The 23,468-nt window shown below is 42.2% G+C and overlaps 1 protein-coding gene across 1 annotated transcript in view; it reads right to left on the bottom strand.

The window, feature by feature from the left end:
- LOC124622841 (probable glutamate receptor) overlaps positions 1–23,468 on the bottom strand; it is a 164,220-nt gene that overhangs the window by 136,047 nt on the left and 4,705 nt on the right. Inside the window, exon 2 of the mRNA XM_047148633.1 lies at positions 5,506–5,682. Within this exon, the coding sequence (XP_047004589.1) occupies positions 5,506–5,682 (177 nt within the window). The remainder of the gene's footprint in view (positions 1–5,505; positions 5,683–23,468) is intronic.

Genomic DNA, 23,468 nt, shown 5'->3' on the forward strand with positions numbered 1-23,468 from the left:
GGTTACATCTTGTCTGGTTTCCATTCGAGGGATTATTTGTAAATTAGAAGAAGGGCCATTTAAGCGAAATTGAATGTCCCAATGAAGAATTTTAATACATCAAAATACTGAGTGTAACAACCGTCTGACTACTGATTGTGCACAAAGACTTTATTTTAAAGTAAAACAAAATCTAATTTTGGTTGTCTAGTAACCTAACATTTAAGACAACACGATTATCCTGCCCTGAGATGACACTGTGCTGACATCATTCCGTAGGAATACTTAAAATGTGTAATTTAACTTTTTGCTAGGTTCTCCAATAAAAGAATGCTGATGGAATTACATTCCATAATCTGATTCAGTTAGTGCACTTTCCAACAGTACAGAGGAACAGTATGACTATTAGAGATAACACTTTTATGCCTTGTTCTGCATCTCACTATCACACTGTGATAAAATTAATCTGTGGTCTGCCAGACATAATTCACAAATAAAACAAGGTAGAGCCATATATCAAGATGGCAAACAAAAGACTGCGAGGTATGCAGACGTTTATAGACACACTTAAATGGCACACACTGCAAAAAGTCTACAGCCCACAAGTTAACAAGTAGTATTATTAAAATGTAAGAGGAGAAGGGAGATGCTCACAATATGAAAAACAATCACAGTCCAATTACACAATTTTATTATAAGCAATTCTGTAAAGTACTGCAGGACGCCATCAAACAGCCTGAAATAACGCATTATACAAAACCAAAGGAAGTTCTGAGAGACAGTTATATACAGTCTTGTTTCAAGAAGTGTCCATGTTATATTAGATGTTAAAATTATAATATCCATTCTCTAGTGAAACATTAACTTCCCATAGGTGTTAAAACTATTCAGTAACCCATGTTTCTATGCTGAATAATAACTTATTTTGTATGGAAAAATTCCGAGCAGTTCAACTTAATACTCTCAAGAAATTTATGATGTATGCATCAAATTATTGGTGTTGTTGTTGTTGTGGTCTGCAGTCCAGAGAATGGCTTGATGCAGCGCTCCATGCTAGTCTGTTCTGTGCAAGCTTCTTCATCTCCGAGTAACTACTGCAACCTACATCCTTCTGAATCTGCATAATGCATTCATCTCTTGTTCTCCCTCTACAACTGTTACCCTCCACACTTTCCTCAAATACAAAATTGGTGATGCCTTGATGCCTCGGAATGTGTCCTACCAACCGATCCCTTCTTCTAGTCAAGTTGTGCCACAAATTCCTCTTCTGCCCAGTTATTTTGAGAACCTCCTCATTAGTTACGTAATCTACCCATTTAATCTTTAGCATTCTTCTGTAGCACCACGTTTCGAAAGCTTTTATTCTCTTCTTGTCTAAATTATTTATCGTCCATGTTTCACTTCCACACGTGGTTAAATTCCATGTAAATACTTCCTGACACTTAAATCTATACTCGATGTTAACAGATTTCTCTTCTTCTGAAACGCTTTCCTTGCCGTAGCCATTCAACATTTTATATCCTCTCTGCGTTAGCCATCATCAGTTACTTTGCTCCCCAAATAGCAAAACTCATCTATTACTCTAAGTGTCTCACTTCCCTACATAATTCCTTCAGCATAGCTTGATTTAATTCAACTAAATTCCACTATCCTCGTTTTTCTTTTGTTAATGTTCATCTTATATCCTCCTTTCAAGTAATTGTCCATTCCATTCAACTGCTCTTCCAGGTCCTTTGCTGTCTCTGACAAAATTACGATGTCGTCGGCGAACTTCAAAGCTTTCATTTCTTCTCCATGGATTTTAATTCTTACTACAAATTTTTCTTTTATTTCCTTTATTGCTTACTCAGCATACAGACTGAATAACATCGGGGATAGGCTACAACATCGTTTCACTCCCTTCCCAACCACTGCTTCCTTTCATGCCCCTCGACTCTTATAACTGCCCTCTGATATCTATTCATTGTAAATAGCCTTTCGCTCCCTCTATTTACCGCTGCCACCTTCAGAATTTGAAAGAGAGTATTCCAGTCAATATTTTCAAAAACTTTCTCTACAAATGCTAGAAACTTAGGTTTGCCTTTCCTTAATCTATCTTCTAAGATGAGTCGTGGGGTCAGTATTGCCTCGTGTGTTCCAGTATTTCTACTCAATTCAAACTGATCTTCCCCGAGGTCGGCTTCTACCACTTTTTCGATTCTTCTGTAAAGAATTCGTGTTAGTATTTTGCAGCCATGATTTATGAAACTGATAGCTCGGTATTTTTCATACCTGTCAAACCTGCTTTCTTTGGTACCGGAATTATTGTATTCCTCTTGAAATCTGAGGGTATTTCGCCTGTCTCATACGTCTTGCTCACCACGTGGTAGAGTTTTGTCATGGCTGGCTCTCCAAAGGCTATCACTAGTACTAGTGGAATGTTGTCTACTCACGGCGCCTTGTTTCGACTTAGATCTTTCAGTGCAATGTCAAATTGTTCACGCAGTATCATACCTCCCATTTAATCTTTATCTACGCCCTCTTCTACACCAAATTAACGGGATGAAACTCATAAGAATTATTAAAAATTAAAGAGAGTAAACTGTCGTGATTTTACTGAAAAAGGATTCAGAATATCACTGCACCAAATATGTTTTCTGTAGCAATATTTTATGGAGGTCGTGTTGTACATCTTCAATGAATATTAAGAATTTCATTATACAGTACACAACTTTAACGTCATATTTTATAACAGACGTTCGATTTCGGTCTAGGAGCAGATGACGGTCTATTCCTAGATCACAATTGATCGTCTCTAAAAAAAAATATAACATTACAGCTGCGAATGACAGTGAAGTAATTAACATTTTTCTGTACTCATTTACCTGGCCAGTCTGTCTTTAAGGTGCTGCCAGTTTGCATACAGATTAAAATACTCACATGAATAACGCAAGTTTATACAAAGGGAGAGGAAAGTAATATAGATAACTAAAGTTCTAGATGCTTACTGGCAGTGTCACAAAGGTGTTTGCAAAAAACCCAGACAGAACCCAGTTATGACACGGCAGTAACACACCTGACTAAGCACAAGTTTTTTGTATCAAATTTGCAGTTTTGCTTCAAAATAGTTTCAGCGACGAGGTATGTAATTTATTCTTCTGCTGGAAATTTCCTGGAATATTTCGTCTTCTTCCTCCTGTTCGATGACGGTTAATAGGCACGTCGAAAACAGTGAGAGTTATATTGAATGTAACGCACCAATCTATTGTGTTGAACATCATCCTCTTTCACAGGCAGGCAGTGGAGTGAGAGAAGGAGGTTGCCAATGTTTCCTTTAAAAGTTTGTCAGTGGCTCTTTCTATATCTTTAAAACATGAAGCATAACATTATTTTCGGTCTCAACAAACGGGAAACAAATTTATAGTATAAAATGAAGGGTCTCACAGGATTCCGTTTTTGTTCCATTTTTCTTAAAGTATTAGTGATATACCACGAAATGTGACTGATGATTCATTTCTTGTTCACTAGTGACGCAAGTATCATTGTGAAATATCTGATAAATGATATAAATTGTTTATAGGACAGGATAGCTGAGATTATCAACATGTGGTTTATATCCCTTCATTTCAGTAAATGCGCATTACTTACAGTTCATTAGAAACAAATTTTGTAAAAGTGACATTTTCTCTCTGTTAGTGCGATCAGATAACTATCGTAGTTAATCATTTTATAATCATTAATCTGTACATCAGACGCTAGACTTATTAGGAAATATCACATTCCAGATCTTGTACAGGAACTGCGATTGGTTTAATCTTGAGAATCATCCTGGACACTGACACTGCATCGATGATGGTTCATTACTGTGGTTATTTACATTACTTAAAATATTATCACTTTCCTTAACGTAGCAACGGCGTTACGTTCTGCACTGATTACATGAACTTGTGCATTCATCCTTATAATCCGTTTTTTAACGACTGTGCCGCTATTGAAAAGTAGAAATCTATAGCAAAAGCTCTCAAGGATGGGTCATCAGTGTATTGCACAGTACGCAACAGAGTTTGCAGTCCTGTGGCTCGCCATGGCGATGGCTGTACCTTGTGTTTAAATATTTTCTTCGTAACAGATGACCTGGCCTCATATAGCTTCTACCCACACGGCATACAATAACTTCTCTGCCACATCGAAACTTACATCAATTTCTCCTCGAATTCACTGCGACATGAACACAAAGAGACGTTCATCCAGCACACCCGCTCTTCTACAACATCGGATGCACAGCATGACGCTGCGTACAGAAAGAACCAACGATGTGATACTAGAGAGAAGTGTAACGTGACCAGGAGAAACGTGCTATGGACTATGGCAGTTTATGAAAGAGTGAGAGATGTTTGGTTACTCAGTGCTCAGTGCAAATGAAGAAAGACAAGGGCCATTCATAGCTCTTCCTATTCTCTTTTGTGAAGTGGTGATAGAAATTTGGAGGAAACGACAACTTCTTCCGAACGCTGAAATGATAACTTACATACATTCTCACAATGCACTGTCAAGTCCTGGTGCTTTCTCACTTAGCTGCAGTATGCTGTTGTTGTTGCAAACAGACACTTCACTTGGTCAGTTATTGCTAAGTAACAGGTTGAATCAGCAATAGTGACCTCTCTTTTGTGGTACGTGCCAGTCAGCTATCATGAAAAACTGACTGTGGGTAACAGCGCTGATATTGTATCATATGAGAGCATGCTGCATTGAATGACATCCAGTCTGTTTGTGGTGATGATGCGGAAACAGAGTGATCTAGTTTAAATCTACATCCTGAAGTGGATGACGTCCAGCCATTCTGTGGTGATGATAACGAAGCAAATGGACCTGGCGTCATATACTAGCATGTGGAGGTGAATGATGTCTAGTCTAGCTGTGGTGATAATGAGGGAACAAACTGACCTAGTGCCATGGATGGATGTGCTAAATTTGAAGTCGTCCACTCTGCCTGCAGTCGATATGAGGAAGCAGAATTACACGATCTCATTGAAGTGCATGGTGAAGTGGATAACGTCCAGCAGATCTGTGTTGATAGTGAGAGAGAAGACTGACTTGGTCTCATAGATGCACATACTGAAGTAGATGATGTCCAGATGTAATGACGATAGAGCAGAGTGAGGTGATCTTATAAATCGGCATACTGAAGGGGACGGCAACCAATATGCCTGTGCTGAAGATAAAGAAGAGGAATTGTTTCGTCTCATAAGTAAGCATGCTGAAGGGGATGACAACCAGTCTGTCTGCAGTGCTGATAAGGAAGTGGACTGACTTGGTCTCATGGATGGGCATGCTGAAGTGTATGACATGCGTCCTCTCTGTGGTGATGATAAAGAAGAAGACTGATCTGCCTTCATAGACGGTCATGCTGAAATGGATGACATCCAGACAATCTGTAGTGACGAGAAGGTAGAAGACAGTCCTGGTCTCACAGGTGAGTACTCTGAAGTGGATACAGCAAGCAAGTATGCAAGTACAGATGTGGTGACAGTGAGGAAGCAGACTTACCTAGTCTCATAGACAGGCGTGCTGAAATCAATGACGTCCAGCCGGTCTGTGGTGATGATGAGGGAGCAGACCGCCAGCTGAACCTTTCCGTCCGCCAGTTCCCCTACCACGCCGCTCCACTTGCCTGAAGGATTCTGCTTCCCCCATTCCCCGTCCTCCACCTCATGTACGTCAAGCCTGAACATGATAACCACATAGCTCAGACATGCACACGTACGAAAAACAGAAATCGTTTTAGTACTAAATAAGGCCTAAATAATTTCAGAGCAGAATCAGCTCCACGCATGAAGTCACTAAAGTGTCTCTAGTATTCTTCTTACAGCTGTCTCATATTTTCCTAGTGCAATGACTCATCTAAAATTAATCATTATTTACCACAACGGATTCTGAGTTGCAGACAATGCAGAGTACCAAACTACCTTAGTAAAATCAATAGGATGTAAGTAAAATGTAATATTTAAATCAAAAATGAGTTGATCGTTAGTAATTTCTTGAAAATTCATCATAATAAAATTTCAGTCTACAATCAGTCACAATGAAAGCGTAGGAGACGCTTCAACATATTATTTTTACAACGTTAAATTTCAGGGAGAAGTAGCTTCTGTTACTTTTAAATGAGACCTTTATAGCAAAACCAGTTCAATCAAGTGGTTGTAAGTAGTTATTCCGTACCAAAATAACAGGTGTTCTATTTAGAAACTGTCAAATAAAATTTTTGCTGGTCTGTTTATCTCTGAATGTGGTCTCCAACATACAAGAAAATTCCTCAAGACATCTTTTGAATTGTAAATTGTGACTGGAGCTGACCTCTACAAATACATGAGATTAGAGAATACATAGGAAGAACACCCACATAGTAGAACACCATATTAAATGAAAAACTCTAGAAAGTGGCAGTTATTAGAAGCGAATGTGAAGTGAGCAATGAAGATGACAATAGCGGTTTACAACTATTGTAGAGATTGACATTTCTGAACTAAAATGAGACGGAAATGGACAAGAGTAACAAAACCCTGTACCTGTGGAAATGACTTTTCTTAGATTTGGTTGTCTGATGAGGACGTCCGGTAGATTCGGGATGAAAATGATCCCAATTAGCTTCCGAACATGGTGATTTATATTTCTTTGCTTCTCCAAAATAACGTCATCTGAATGATGGAGTGGCCACGCCGTAACGCCCCCCACGTCAACGGTGTATTGTATTTCTTACTTTTGGAAACCAAGCGCCAAATGACTGCGGAAAAACTGACTGTGCAGAAATAAGGAACGGCAGAGCCAAGAAAATACCGAATGCTAATTAGGTCTTTCGCTGACGCACCGCAGAGTAACGAGATAAAAAACTTATTTTCTCTGCAAAAACTGATTCAATAAACAATCGCACAATCTGGAAGGCTACGTCTGAAAGTCGCGTATTAACTTTGCCCACTGTTCCTATCAACTTTCACAGGCTCTCACAAACGACAAAAGAGACAATTTTCGGAATAAGAAATGGGATGCAGAATCTAATCAAGGGACATCCCGGCAGTTTATTATCGTTAAAATTTTTGCTAAGAACGGATACATAAAAGATACATTTATATAAAATAAAATAATGGCAGCATTACAGAGCTATGTGATACATAATAGTAAGTTCATTTCGAATGATTTATACGTGTATTATCATTGTACTATTAAACCACAGAAGAAAAACATTTCAGATAATACACTCCTGGAAAAGAACACATTGACACCGGTGTGTCAGACCCACCATACTTGCTCCGGACACTGCGAGAGGGCTGTACAAGCAATGATCACACGCACGGCACAGCGGACACACCAGGAACCGCGGTGTTGGCCGTCGAATGGCGCTAGCTGCGCAGCGTTTGTGCACCGCCGCCGTCAGTGTCAGCCAGTTTGCCGTGGCATACGGAGCTCCATCGCAATCTTTAACACTGGTAGCATGCCGCGACAGCGTGGACGTGAACCGTATGTGCAGTTGACGGACTTTGAGCGAGGATGTATAGTGGGCATGCGGGAGGCCGGGTGGACGTACCGCCGAATTGCTCAACACGTGGGGCGTGAGGTCTCCACAGTACATCGATGTTGTCGCCAGTGGTCGGCGGAAGGTGCACGTGCCCGTCGACCTGGGACCGGACCGCAGCGACGCACGGATGCACGCCAAGACCGTAGGATCCTACGCAGTGCCGTAGGGGACCGCACCGCCACTTCCCAGCAAATTAGGGACACTGTTGCTCCTGGGGTATCGGCGAGGACCATTCGCAACCGTCTCCATGAAGCTGGGCTACGGTCCCGCACACCGTTAGGCCGTCTTCCGCTCACGCCCCAACATCGTGCAGCCCGCCTCCAGTGGTGTCGCGACAGGCGTGAATGGAGGGACGAATGGAGACGTGTCGTCTTCAGCGATGAGAGTCGCTTCTGCCTTGGTGCCAATGATGGTCGTATGCGTGTTTGGCGCCGTGCGGGTGAGCGCCACAATCAGGACTGCATACGACCGAGGCACACAGGGCCAACACCCGGCATCATGGTATGGGGAGCGATCTCCTACACTGGCCGTACACCACTGGTGATCGTCGAGGGCACACTGAATAGTGCACGGTACATCCAAACCGTCATCGAACCCATCGTTCTACCATTCCTAGACCGGCAAGGGAACTTGCTGTTCCAACAGGACAATGCACGTCCGCATGTATCCCGTGCCACCCAACGGGCTCTAGAAGGTGTAAGTCAACTACCCTGGCCAGCAAGATCTCCGGATCTGTCCCCCATTGAGCATGTTTGGGACTGGATGAAGCGTCGTCTCACGCGGTCTGCACGTCCAGCACGAACGCTGGTCCAACTGAGGCGCCAGGTGGAAATGGCATGGCAAGCCGTTCCACAGGACTACATCCAGCATCTCTACGATCGTCTCCATGGGAGAATAGCAGCCTGCATTGCTGCGAAAGGTGGATATACACTGTACTAGTGCCGACATTGTGCATGCTCTGTTGCCTGTGTCTATGTGCCTGTGGTTCTGTCAGTGTGATCATGTGATGTATCTGACCCCAGGAATGTGTCAATAAAGTTTCCCCTTCCTGGGACAATGAATTCACGGTGTTCTTATTTCAATTTACAGGAGTGTACTTACATTAGAGATATATCATTTTGTTCGAAGGTTCATATCTGTTTCTATTTGCTAAAAACATCACGTTACAGAAGACAAAGTAAGACAGGAGAACATCCGAAGATTAAAGGACAGACATTCACTAGCAAAAATGGCAGTTTAATTATGCTTAGCGAATACTGCAACTGATAAACAGTCTACAGTTTCCAAGCTATCTGGAATGTTCACCAACTGTTCTTGACGAACTATGTGTACTAGACATAGCTGGTAGGTTTATTTGTTGCTGTAAGCCGCAAGAATGAAAGTAACACTAAATGCTATTTGAAGATATTATTCACAATCAAGAAGAATTGCATTAGAGAAAATTACGTAACATTAATGCACGCTACCTAAAGAGAACAAATTACTAGACTCTGACAAGAGTTCCTGTTGGATTTCACACTGAATAATCTGAGGAATCGGCCCCCGTCCTTGCTGACGTTTTTCAAGAATCTCTCGCACAGTGGATCGTCCTTTGTGACGGAAAATAGAACACGTCACTCCTATTTGTAGAAAGAGTAAAAGATCGGATGCACATAATTGCAGACCAGTGTTGCTGAGACCCGTCTATTCCATGATCATAGGGCTTGTCGAAGCTCTAACATGGAGGAAAACGTCCTTTTCTCAAATAATCAGCAGCACAGGCAGCTACCAGTCGTTTGCAACACAGTTTGCTCTACTGATACTCCTGATACTTGACATATGGCAAATGGTAAATCTAAGTAAACAGTGAGATTATGTCCTTTCAGATTTAAGAAAGGCGTGCAACACCGGGTCACTTCACTGACTACCAACAAGATAGGGTCTTACAGACTACCTTCTCAAATGGGTGATTGTAATATGTGACAAATAAAACTTAGTATGTTAAGGCGGACAGCGAACATACTACAGAAACGAAAGTAACATCGGATGTGCTACAAGGAAGCGGAATGGGACCTCTAATGTTTAAGTGTGCATAAATGATTTATGAAATAGTATCAGAGGTACCATCTGATTGTTCAGTGACAGTGCTCTTGTGTACAGGAGTGTATCATTACTGGACAATTGTAGGGAAATGCAGAAAGACTTCGACAAAATTTCCGCTTATTGTCTCTGTGCATAAATGTAAGGTAAGGCCTACAACAAAGAGAACGAAAAGTATGGCATCTGACTGCTTGGTATTTCTACAAAAAAGCGCAAGGTAAAGCCTAAGGCAAGGCCTGTAACAAAGAGAAAGATAAGTATAGTACGTCATTACTTGGCGTCTTTGTGTATAAGTGTAGGGTAAAGCCTCCAAAAAAGAGAAAGATAGGTATACTTCCTATTCCAAAATTATTGTTGAAAATATTGAGCACCTCACATCGTATAAATGTTTTACAATAACGTTAATGTTGGCTATGTTGTAACTATGCCACTGTTAATTCAACCCAAACATTCGCAGTAACCATAGTTCTTTAAAGGTAGAGATAGCACGCTACCACTGCCAACTTACTTGGCATGAAACCACTAGAACAGGAATGTTGCAACACAATAAGAAGAAACCAATAATATTTATTAAAAGCGATGATACACTACAATACTTAACTTTGGTGCAGTTTGTTGACTGATGTCCTATACCTAACACACTGAATTCTAAATAACTTTGCTGCCTCTTGGCAGTTCGCGACATTGTCATTATCACTGAATGCAATTATGCAGATACTCCCGATTAACTGCTCTGGTACTCAGTCCGCCGAAACAGAAGTTGAAACTGCATGTGAGATTGGTTGGGCAACATTCAGTACCAAGGGTGGACAAAAAATTATAATAAGGTCCATCTATTTCTTGATGTAACTGTAAACTTCAGAGAAAACCTTAGTTCGCTTGTACATAACTTCTCTAATGATAGTGTAATCATTGCAGAAGACTTTATTCATCCAACAATCAAATGGGATAACTGCAGTTTTGGCAGTGGTGGAAGTGATAAGACATCCTGTAAAATGTTACTAAATGCCTCCTCTGAAAACTACCTACAACAGATATTTCTGAATCCCATCCATGAAGGTTATGTATTTGCTGTACTGACAGCAAACAGATTTAACCTCTTTCAGGAAGTCACATCGAAACTAATATCAGTGATCATGAGGCAGTTATTGTAAGGATGAATACCATAACACAATGGTCAAGGGGAACAATCAGAAAGATTTATATCTGCAGCAACCTACACAGAGGAACAATAGAGTCATACTTAAATGAGGAGTTTGAAACTTTTATCTCAGGACAGAATCATGTAGAAGAAATATAGCTCAAGTTTAAAAAGAACAGTTGCTCAAGCACTTGATAGATATATACCAGTAGGACCGTTCTTAATGAGAGACATCCTGCATGGTATATAGTCACTGCAAAGGAACTTCTAAAGAAACAGAGACTGCAGCATAATAAGTATAAAACAAAGCACAGGTCTATAGACAGAGCGAAGCTCAATGAAACGCATTTGACAGTCAATAGAGCAGTGCGTGGAGCGTCCAGTGATTACTGTAGCAGTATATTGTCAGATGGTCTTTCATAAAACCCAAAGAAATTCTGTTCATATGTAAAGGCTGTTAGTAGCACAAAAGTTAGTGTCCAGTCACTCGCGAATGGGACTGGAACTGGAGTTGAAAGTGACAAAGCAACAGCAGAAATGCTTAACTCTGTTTTCAAATGTTCCTTTACAAAGGAAAACCCAGTTATATTTCACCAACTTAACTCTCGCACCACTAATAAGAGGACTAAAATAGATACGTGTGTCAGTGGTCTTGAGAAACAGCTGAAACCGATAGAAATGGACGAACCCCAGAGCCCAGTGGAACCCCTATCAGATTGTATACCCAATCCTCAGTTGAGTTAGCCCCTCTGTTAACTATAATCTGTCGTATATCACTCGAGGAAAAAAACTGTGCCCAACAGTTGAAAGAAAGCACAGCTCACACCTGTGTACGGGAAGGGCAGCAGAAGTGATCCACAAAACTGCCGTTCAGTATTCTTGACATCCACTTGTCGTAGAATCTTAGTTCATATTCAGAGCTTAAACGTAATGAGGTACCTGTAACAGAACGAACTCCCCCATGTCAGTCTGCCTGCAGGTCGAAAAACAGATCATGTGAAACACAATTCGCACTTTTCTCACATGACATGTTGAAAGCCGTGGGTCAAGACAGGCAAGTAGATGCAGGGTTTTTCTGTTTCCGAAAACATTTGACTCAGCACCACATCTACGCTTACCATCAAGAGTACGATCATATAGAGTATGAAACGAAATATATGACTGGATCGAGGGTTTCATGATAGGTAGGATGCAGAATGTTATCAATGATGGAGACTCATGTAAAGATGTAGAAATAACTTCGGTTGTACCCGAGGGAGACGTGTTGGGTTCCACACTGTTCATGTTGTATATTAACTATCATACCGATGATTAAATAGTAACCTCAGACTTTTCGCAGGTGTTGCTGTTATCTACAGCGAAAAACAACCAGAACGAATCTGTAACAATATTTAGTCAGACCTTGATATGATTTCAGAATGGTGCAATGATTGGCAAGTCGCATTAAATGTTCATAAATAGAAAACTGTGCATTTCACAAAACTAAAAGCAAAAACATTATGCCCCAGGAATATAACTGAGCCGTGGGACTTAGGGAAAGCAGGAAAGGTGTGGACTGGGCCTAATCAGTTACCGTTGATTGCGCAGAAAACACATACACTTTATATATTAAAAACAAAATTCTCAACAATCATTTTTAAAAAATTTTACTACACTGATGGCTAAAAGCCTTATTAGAAGAAGTGCAAGTTATTGTCGGCTGAAGCCCCGAATAAGAAGGTTCAAAATTATTCGTTGGCTGAAGGCCAGAAGCAATTTCAAAAGTACACAACGGCTGAAGGCCTGAATTACTAATAAGGTGGACAATTACACATTAAAAATAACAAAAACCCTCTTAACAATCTTAATAGTTGTAACAAATTATAGTGACGGCTGAAAGCCTTAACAAGACAGAATTGCAACCTTACATCGATCTCTTGTAGAATTTTAGAACATGTTTTTTGCTCGCGTATCATGTCATTTCTGGAAACCCAGAATCTACTATGTAGGAATCAACATGGATTCCGGAAACAGCGATCGTGTGAGACCCAACTCGCCTTATTTGTTCATGAGACCCAGAAAATATTAGATACAGGCTCCCAGGTAGATGCTATTTTTCTTGACTTCCGGAAGGCGTTCGATACAGTTCCGCACTGTCGCCTGATAAACAAAGTAAGAGCCTACGGAATATCAGACCAGCTGTGTGGCTGGATTGAAGAGTTTTTAGCAAACAGAACACAGCATGTTGTTATCAGTGGAGAGACGTCTACAGACGTTAAAGTAACCTCTGGCGTGCCACAGGGGAGTGTTATGGGACCATTGCTTTTCACAATATATATAAATGACTTAGTAGATAGTGTCGGAAGTTCCATGCGGCTTTTCGCGGATGATGCTGTAGTATACAGAGAAGTTGCAGCATTAGAAAATTGTAGCGAAATGCAGGAAGATCTGCAGCGGATAGGCACTTGGTGCAGGGAGTGGCAACTGACCCTTAACATAGACAAATGTAATGTATTGCGAATACATAGAAAGAAGGATCCTTTATTGTATGATTATATGATAGCGGAACAAACACTGGTAGCAGTTACTTCTGTAAAATATCTGGGAGTATGCGTGCGGAACGATTTGAAGTGGAATGATCATATAAAATTAATTGTTGGTAAGGCGGGTACCAGGTTGAGATTCATTGGGAGAGTGCTTAGAAAATGTAGTCCATCAACAAAGGAGGTGGCTTACAAAACACTCGTTCGACCTATACTTGAGTATTGCTCATCAGTGTGGGATCCGTACCAGGTCGGGTTGACGGAAGAGATTGAGAAGATCCAAAGAAGAGCGGCGCGTTTCGTTACCGGGTTATTTGGTAACCGTGATAGCGTTACGGAGATGTTTAATAAACTCAAGTGGCAGACTCTGCAAGAGAGGCGCTCTGCATCGCGGTGTAACTTGCTCGCCAGGTTTCGAGAGGGTGCGTTTCTGGATGAGGTATCGAATATATTGCTTCCCCCTACTTATACCTCCCGAGGAGATCACGAATGTAAAATTAGAGAGATTAGAGCGCGCACGGAGGCTTTCAGACAGTCGTTCTTCCCGCGAACCATACGCGACTGGAACAGGAAAGGGAGGTAATGACAGTGGCACGTAAAGTGCCCTCCGCCACACACCGTTGGGTGGCTTGCGGAGTATCAATGTAGATGTAGATGTAGTGGCTGAAGGGCAGCAGCACTTTCAGAATACACAACGGCTGAAGGCCTGAATTACAAGTGAGGAAGACAGTTACACATTAACAAATACTAAGATATTTTCTTCTAAACCATGAAAACGGTAACAAGCTATAGTAACGGCTGAAGGCCTTATTAAGAAAAAATTGCTAATTATTGGTCGGCTGAAGGCCACAAACTATGTTACACAAAATCAACAGCTGAAGGCCTGATTAAGAAGGTTGAAAATTATTCGTGGGCTGAAGGCCACTAGCAATTTCAGAATACACAAAGGCTGATGACCTGAATTACAAATAAGATGGACAATTACACTTTAAAAATACTAAAACCCTTTCTAATAATCTTAATAACTTGTAACAAGCTATAGTGACGGCTGAAGGCCTCACTAAAACATGATTGAAAATTATTTGTCGGCTGAAGACCACAAGCAATGTTACAAACAATTAACAGCTGAAGGCCTGATTAAGAAAGGATTCAAAATTATTGAGGGCTGACGGCCACAATCAGTTTTCAGAATGCTCAACGACTGAAGGCCTGAATTTGAAACTTAACGGCCGAAGGCCGGAAGTACAAGTGGGGATAAAATGTTAAAGCATTAGGGTAAATTTTAAACAATTACGACATCTTGTCCCAAAAAGACGGAGTGATCCACAGACAGTGCTCCCTGGATCGACCTGAGGAAGGTGACTACAGCTGTGTAAGCGGTGAGACGGGCAGCCAAGAGCTGTACTTACGTAACAGGATGGCAACTCACACTAGGGGTAGCTAAAGCGCCGACCGACCGACTAACCAATCCGCCTGACGTCCGATCACAGGTACAACAATGGAATATTTTTAGGCAAGGGCGTAGACGGACACCCACGGGGGAAGGAAACACTAGAACCAAGGTAGACCTCCCAAAAACATACGCACAGTACAATTCAAGAGGCTGCCGAACTACAAATGGTTCAAATGGCTCTGAGCACTATGGGACTTAACATCTATGGTCATCAGTCCCCTAGAACTTTGAACTACTTAAACCTAACTAACCTAAAGACAGCACACAACACCCAGCCACCACGAGGCAGAGAAAATCCCTGACCCCGCTGGGAATCGTACCCGGGAACCCGTGCGTGGGAAGCGAGAATGCTACCGCACGACCACGAGCTGCGGACGCTGCCGAACTACACGCCGTGTCGGACAGCACCAACCCGACGAGGAAAGGTACGCTGCCGGAAAGGTATGCTAACCTCCAAGGCAGAAAATACCGCTGGTTGCACTTCACTAATAACAATAATACTAAATCAAAACTAACATCAAGGAGTAGAAGGCGGCTAATAGCTTCCGCCAACGTGACAACTCCACTTGTTGTGGTTAGTCTCACCGACTCTGGGAGCAGCAAGACGCAAACAACAGCGAGATCTCAAACAGTGAAGGTTTCACAACTGGATAATGATCACTCAGCTTCCAACGTCCTTGTTTCGGTCGGCGGCTGCAACCCCTCGATCTGACAAGTGCACGTCGCCAGCGGTTCCGGCCTGCCGACGCACTGCGCTCCTCCTCGCTGCTACGTCCTACGCCGACTATCGAGACCAGAACGCAGGCAGCATTTAAATGACTGGACATTAAAAACCACACAAGATACACATGGATCCGCGAAGGCAATTCCACAATGTCTCAAACAATACTACAACCAGTCACTGTGAACAACACGGACGAATTATCAGTCGGCACAAACACAGAGGAGCCAGGAGCGGTTTGGAAAACCAAGTGGACGTCGTTCGATGTGACTACCGACCGAATCACCAACTCCTCACTCAAGTCAGCACGGAAAAGATCCCAGTATAAATCTTTGATTGACAACTTATTGCGATGAGGGCACTTGACAGGCGGACACACACACACACACACACACACACACACACACACACACACACAGGTGATACTTGCACTACTCGAATATCACGGTCCATTCAACTAAAACTCTCTGAATCCGGTCCTTGACGTGGTCGTGCACTCTCGCGACCACATACTTCTGTCGGACAACGCATGTGTGTCGCCAGCGGTCGGACGAGTACTGGCTGTGCGGCCCTCACTGCCGCTCCGTCCCAACCCAACACCCACGACACACAACGAGCCGTAAATACTAGAGGCCGCTCCAAAGATGGTACCACAGTACGTGCTATCGATAAGCGCTGCTGCTGCCACTCACGGACAGACAAGGTGAGCAAACGTGTTGGCGCCAGTGAACACGCTAAAAAATGATACGCCACTATCGCTGTTGAAAGATGCCAAGGTATGAACAGCATCAGCGTGAGCCGCACGTGGCTCAATAACATCAGTTATTGACAGATGGAATCTGTAAACTCACACAAATATTTGGACGCAACAGGGATGTGAAGAGGAACGATCATATGTAAGTAAAGAAGGTAGCACACTTCGGTTTTTGGTAGAATACTAGGAAAATGCTATCAGTTTACAAAGGAGATTGGTTACTAATCACTTGTGTGACCCATCCTAGAATATTACTCAAATGTGTAGATCCCTTGCCATACAGGACTGGCAGAAGCTATTGAACATTTACAGAGACGGGCAGCACGAATAGTCACAGAGTTGTTTGATCCACAGGCGAATGTCACTGAGATGTTGAAAGAAATAGACTGGCAGGCTCTTGAAGATAGATTGAAATTATTCCGAGAAAGTGTACTAACAAAATTTCAAGAACCTCATCAAATGATGATTCTAAAAAAAATATACTAAAATCCCTTGCATATCACTCCTATAGGGAACGTGAGGATAACATTAGAATAATCACAGCACGCACAGAAGCACTTAAATTAATCATTTTTCCCCCGCTTCATACGTGAATAGAAAGGTAAAAAGCTCTAATAACAGTTACAGTGGGACGTACCCTCTGTCATGCACTTCACTGTGGTTTATAGAGTGTAGATATAGGTGTAGATATAAAAATAACGACTGCTCAGACGGACTGTACTCTTCTAAACGATGCTCTTAGAAGTGTGTACCGTAACGTAATTGGAGGCACTGAACTGTACCATATGACTGCCAGGATCGGAACTCTGTGTGCATCAGCAGCGGGCCATGTTTTGTGCCTGTTGGCGAAAGGTGTTCTATCTCGTCTAGTACAAAATAGAAGAAATGTACTCTGCTGTTGGCAACACTCATTTTGGCGGCCAGAAACACTATCAGCAGGTGAGTACGACACGCAGATGGACGTGGTGCAGAAGAAGAAAGCGGTCCGAATGTGTGAGCGCTATCTGGAGGCTGATGCTGGGAAATTAGAAGAACCAGGGCAGGTGGCCACCTCTCATGGTATTTGTTGTGTACCTCAAGAGCCTTGTAACAAGTACTGAGAAGCGATATGAGATGGACAGATCGTGCAAAATTACTATTAGGTAAAGCTATTGGAAGACTGATCAGGGAATTTTTGGGCGTATGACACACTGAACCAGTGCTAAACATTCCAAGAGTTTTATCAGAAATTTATTCAGGAATTTTGGTCGCCTGAGATGCAGCAAATGTTGTGAGACAGTTTATGTGGAGTCCAGCATATAGCAATAGATGTGTTTCAGTCTACTGTAATCGAGTGCTCAATAAGTTGTGCCCCACAGACATTTCGACTAATGACGAATTAAAGGGAGGATTGCCACGAGCGATACAAGAAGCGTTTGGTGGTGAACCATAGTGGTATGAAGATGGTTTTCTGAGGGGAATAGAGTGACCTGAATCATGCTTCACTAGCAATAGGTGAAATCACAAATAAATTATTTGTAGGATACAACAACAAACAACAGTAACGGCAGAAATGGACGTCGCGGCAGGAGCGAACGAGGAAAGTGTAACTGTGCAGAAAGCAACAGAACAGGAAGGTAACAGGATAAGATATCATCAATAAAACAATGCGGAAAACGAAAGCAAGCGTGTGTGGAGGCCTACATCTACACGACATGACAATCTCTCAGGGACAATAAATGTACTAAGGTGAGTACACAGTCACCATGAACCAACAAGAAAACAACATCCGAATGAAGCCAACAGTGAAGAATGGTCGGCAAGTTCTAAGAAATTATCTATAACAAGTCACAGGAGCAGGATGAGAAGAGAGAACACCAGACTAAGTGACATTATCCAGAACAAATTTCAGCTCAGAGTACACAATGAAAGGCATCAGGGAGGCACGTGTCACAAAGTGGTACGCAGAACAAACGGCGAATAAAGCAGCGATCGCAGAGATACGATCACACACAAGAAAGTGGAAAACTGCGCAAATCGAAAGGAGACCATCGGTGATGAAAATGGGAGTGAAGCCACAAACATGACGGTGTAGCATGGAGCCGTGAGCACGAAGAGCAACGATTGCGTCGACGGAGTGACGTAACGTGCAGACACGAGACAGCTGAAGCACACAGAGCGCTGTTCAGCTATGGTGCGAACATACATGACGTCACTCGAGAAAACAGGACACGGGAAGATAATCGCAGGGAGTTCGATCGCTGTGGCAATATCATTATAAGCCCACTGGATGAGGAAACACTAAATGTCAGTAATTTAGAGAGAATCGAACCTGTAGAGACGAAGAGAGAAGCGGACTCAGAGACTAAGAATGAACGTTCTGGAAACGACGTCGCAACAGAAAATGACAAGGGGCAAGAAGAGAAGAAGGAACAGAAGAATTTCTATAAGAAAGATGGAAGCAGATTAATAAATGAAGAGGAAGAGCTATGTCTTACATCTACATACACATTCACTAAACCACAGTAAAGTGCGTCGCGGAAGGTACCTTGCACTACATCTAGTCATTTCCTAGCAAATACAGAGTGGGAGAACGACTGTCCCAAAGTATCCGTATGAGCACTAATTTGTCGCATCTTATCTTCATAGCACTTACGGCCTTATGCAAGCTGGCGGCAGCAGAATCGTTCCGCAGTTGGCCTCAAATGCCGGTTCTCTAAATTTCCACAACATTGTCTTGCGAAAAGAGCGTCGTCTTCCATCCACGGATTCCCATTTGAGTTCACGAAGTATCTCCGTAATACATGCGTGCTGATCGAACCTACCGGTTTCAAAACTAGCGGCAAGCGCTGATTTTGTTCTATATTTCCCTTCACTCCGACTTGGTGGGGATCGCAAACATTTGAACAGTACTCAAGAATGGGTCGCACTACCATTCTATACGCCGGCTCCTTTATGGATGAGTTACACGATCCCATAATCCTCCCAATAAAACGAAATCGAGCATTCTCCTTCCCTTCTAACAACCTGAAATGTTCATTCTATTTCATATCGCTTTGACATTTTATTCCTAGATAATTAATGGATGCGGCTGTGTCAAGCTGTACTCCACTAATGCTGTATTCGAAGGTTACATGATTGTTTCTCCTATTTAACTGCATTAACTTACATTTTTCTACATTCAGAGCAAGCTGACATTCATCACACCAACTAGAAATTTCGTATAAGTTATCTTGCATACCCCTACAGTCACTCAGCTACGACTTCTTCCCGTGCACCACAGCGTCGTCAGCAGACAGCTGTAAAATGCTGTTCACGTTGTCCGTCAGATCATCTGTGTATAGAGAATAAAATCGGTCCTATCACACTTCTCTAAAGAACACTCGCCGTCGAGGACCACGTACTTAAAAAGCCTTCAAGTTACTCACGTATCAGGAAACCTAAACCGTATGCAAGGATCTTTGTCAACAGTCTGCAGTGGGGCACCGCGTCAAAAGCTTTCCGGAAATCCAGGAATATGGAATCTGAGCGTTGTTCCCTATTCATGGTTTGCAGGATACCTTGTGAGAAAAGTGCAAGCTGAGTTTTGCACGAGCGATGCTTTCCAAATTCGTGGTGATTTGTGGACGAAAGTTTTTTTGTCTCAAAGAAATTTTTCATATCCGAACTCAGAATGTATTCACGAATTCTGAAGCAAACCGTTAGTAAGGCTGTTGGTTGGAAATTATGGGGATCAGTTCTTTTACCTGACTTATACACTGGCATCACTTGCGGTTTTTTTTTCAGTGCTTGGGACTCTTCGCTGGGCGAGAGATTCGCGAGAAATGCAGGTTGAGTAATGGGCTAATGGCCCAGAGTACTCTCTGTAAAGAAACAAGAACAACGGAAGAGGTGAGTAGCAATAATACTTTCAGAAACTGGCGAAAGGGATAATAACAAATTTAAGAGCAGATGTGGTTATCAAATGAAACAAGGACAAGGTACAGTAAGCTAGCGTATGAACAAACAATAGGTTACAATACACCACCAGGTACCATGGATGCAGGGAAGAACGAAAGAGAAGTCATAATAGATACCGGTCCCAAAGGGTTAGAAAAAGCCATCACAAAAATTGGAGTTGGCGTAAAATACAGCATCCAAAGGTGGAGACAAATATTTACTGAAGAAGACACAAGGATGATGAAGAGAAGACAACAAACAAAGACGAGATGGAACAGCGGGGGCAGAGTGAAGCAGGAGAAACAATAGTCAAGCGATTAGTGTATAAATGCAGTAGGCGTAGGGGGAGGGAGGAGGCAATGTGAAGCAAAAGATGTTATAGTCGATCAACAAGTAATTACATTGCAAGAACTGCAGCACTCTGGACAAATTGTTGTTTGAAAACTGAGCTTCAATATTATAAAGTAAGGAGTATCATCATTGTTCCTTGAATTGCCAGATTTTATGAACACAGTGCGAGATTTAAGATTCTCAAGGGAGAAGAGAATCTAGAGAAAGAAGTAGTGAGAAAGAAGTTGCAAGAACCGAAGATTTTAACCAGACGATCTATGCAGAAGACAACAGGAGATCGAAGATTACAAGATGTCGCAAAGAGCAGAATTGCGGGCTTCAACCACAAAACGAGAGTACCGTATACGGTGCATTAACAGAGCCTGAGTACAAGAAGATGAAGGTGTTATTTTGACTAAGAAAATAGAAAGACTGAAGTACAAATCAGTTCTGGGATCTGTTACAAATGTAACTGTTTATCAATTTTTCATGTTTGAGAAAATGTGCTGTAAATAAAGCATCTATTGTTAAATCATTTATTGTGACGACCAAAGTACGCATTATTCAAAAGTGAAAGTTTATTTAAAGTTATACTACATCGCTCTAATAAATGCTTAAGTTTGTGACCGTTGTTGAATCAAAAAATAGTGTGTTTGCAATATAACGAAGAGAAATCCCGTTTCCGTGTCTGATCTCAAGCGTTCTACGCTTCTATGCTCCCATATACATTTTTGGAACAGCTACCTGAAAGGAAAATAATTTTCTTACCATTTTCAATGTTTTCCATGTTAGCAGCTTCCTGCCAACGGCGGGACATTTGCCTCGTTACAGATGGAGCGACTGTCATCTATCACAGTGATATCTCAGGTGACAAATGCGTTCATACTATTTTCGGCACCCATTTTCATATTGCACCAACTAGTGTTTACACTAACGGTGAACAATACCGTACAGACTGCATTTAAACACAGAACAACAAATAACTTTTGGATAGACAGTTATTCCTAGAACAACAATAAAACCAAATATACTCTATCCCACAGTGATACAAAGACTCTCGCGCTCAGAAATTTTCCATTAACGTTTCGCCCGAATAGAATGACCCTGGTTACTTGAAAGAAAGCTGCAAACGAAATTCTACTGGGTCAGTATATATGTCTATAGTGAATTTGTAATTCATCTTTATTTTGCTGATTAATGCAATCACGACGTTATGTAAATATACGCAAAATACACTGAGATAATAAAAGTCATGGAATAGCGACATGCACATATACAGACGACGGTAGTATGACGTACACAAGGTATAAAAGGGCAGCACATTGCTGAAGCTGTCATTTGTACCCAGGTGATTCGTGTTACAAGGTTTCATGCTGATTATGGCCACATGACGGGAATTCAGAGGTTTTGAACGCGGAATGATACTAAGAGAGAGACGCACGTGGCATCCACAATGTCAAGAGTGCCAACAATACTAGATTTCAGGCGTTACTTCTCACCAAGGATAACGCAGTGGCCAACGGCCTCCACTCAACGACAAAGAGTAGCGGCGTTTGCATAAAGTTGGCAGGGGTAACAGACAAACGTGAAACAACAGCAGAAATGAATGTGGAACCTACGACGATTGTATCCGTTAGAACAGTGCGGCGGAATATGGCATTAATGGGCTATGGTAGCAGAAGACCAACGCGAGTGCCTCGACGACATCGCCTGCAGTGCCTCTCCTGCGCTTGTGACCACATCGGTTTCACCCTAGACGATTGGGAAACCATGGCCTGCTCAGATCAGCACAACTTTCAGTTGGTAAGAGCTGATGGTAGGGTTCATGGTGGCGAAGACTCCACAAAGCCATGGCCCACGTTGTCAACAAGGACTGTGCGAGCTGGTGGTGGCTGCATAATGTGTTTGCATGGAAAGGACTGGGTCCCCTGATCCAACTAAACCGATCGCTGACTGGAAATGGTTATGTTCGGCTGCTTGACAACCACTTTCAGCAATTCAAGGATGGAATTTTTATGGACGGATACGCCATGTCAGCATGCCACAGTAGTCTGCGATTGGGTTGAAGAATGATTTGGCCACCCATATCACCCGAGATCAAGCCCATCGAGCATTTATGGGTCATAATCGAGCACAAAATCTCGCATCGGCAACACTTTGGAAATTGTGGACGGCTATTGAGGCAGTATGGCTTAATATGTCTGTAGGGGACTCCCGAAGACTTGTTGAGTCCATGCCACGTCGAGCTGCTGCACTACACCGGGAAAAAGCAGGTCTAAAAATATATTACGAGGTATCCCAAGACTTTTGTCTCAGTGTAAAACTTTACAGATATGAACTAAAACAGAACAGTAATATTCTTGCAACAGCAATTTCATATTACAGTTTTTGTCCAGTTATTGCTGTTTATCTGTAGATTGTTCAGTAGGTTCAGTAAACTCATGACAGTTTGAGCATTCTCAATTTTAGATAAGAACATTCTCATCAGCAACATTAATACACAGCAACTCCGACTAAATCGAGATGCATCTTGCCTACCTACACAGTTGTAATATTCAAATGAAATTATATTGTTGTACAGACCTTCCCAAGCCTCAGACATCTATCATATATACACTACTGGCAATTAAAATTGCTACACCACGAAGATGACGTGCTACAGACGCGAAATTTCTCCGACAGGAAGAAGATGCTGTGATATGCAAATGATTAGCTTTTCAGAGCACTCACATGAGGTTGGCGCCGGTAGCGACACCTACAATGTGCTGACATGAGGAAAGTTTCCAACCGATTTCTCATACACAAACAGCAGTTGACCGGCGTGGCCTGGTGAAACATTGTTGTGATGCCTTGTGTAAGGAGGAGAAATGCGTACCCTCATGTTTCCGACTTTGATAAAGGTCGGATTGTAGCCTATCGCGATTGCCGTTTATCGTAATGCGATATTGCTGCTCGCGTTGGTCGAGATCCAATGACTGTTAGCGGAATATGGAATCGGTGGGTTCAGGAGGGCAATACCGAA

This window comes from Schistocerca americana, chromosome 7, assembly GCF_021461395.2.
Source record: "Schistocerca americana isolate TAMUIC-IGC-003095 chromosome 7, iqSchAmer2.1, whole genome shotgun sequence".
Taxonomy (NCBI): Eukaryota; Metazoa; Arthropoda; class Insecta; order Orthoptera; family Acrididae; genus Schistocerca; species Schistocerca americana.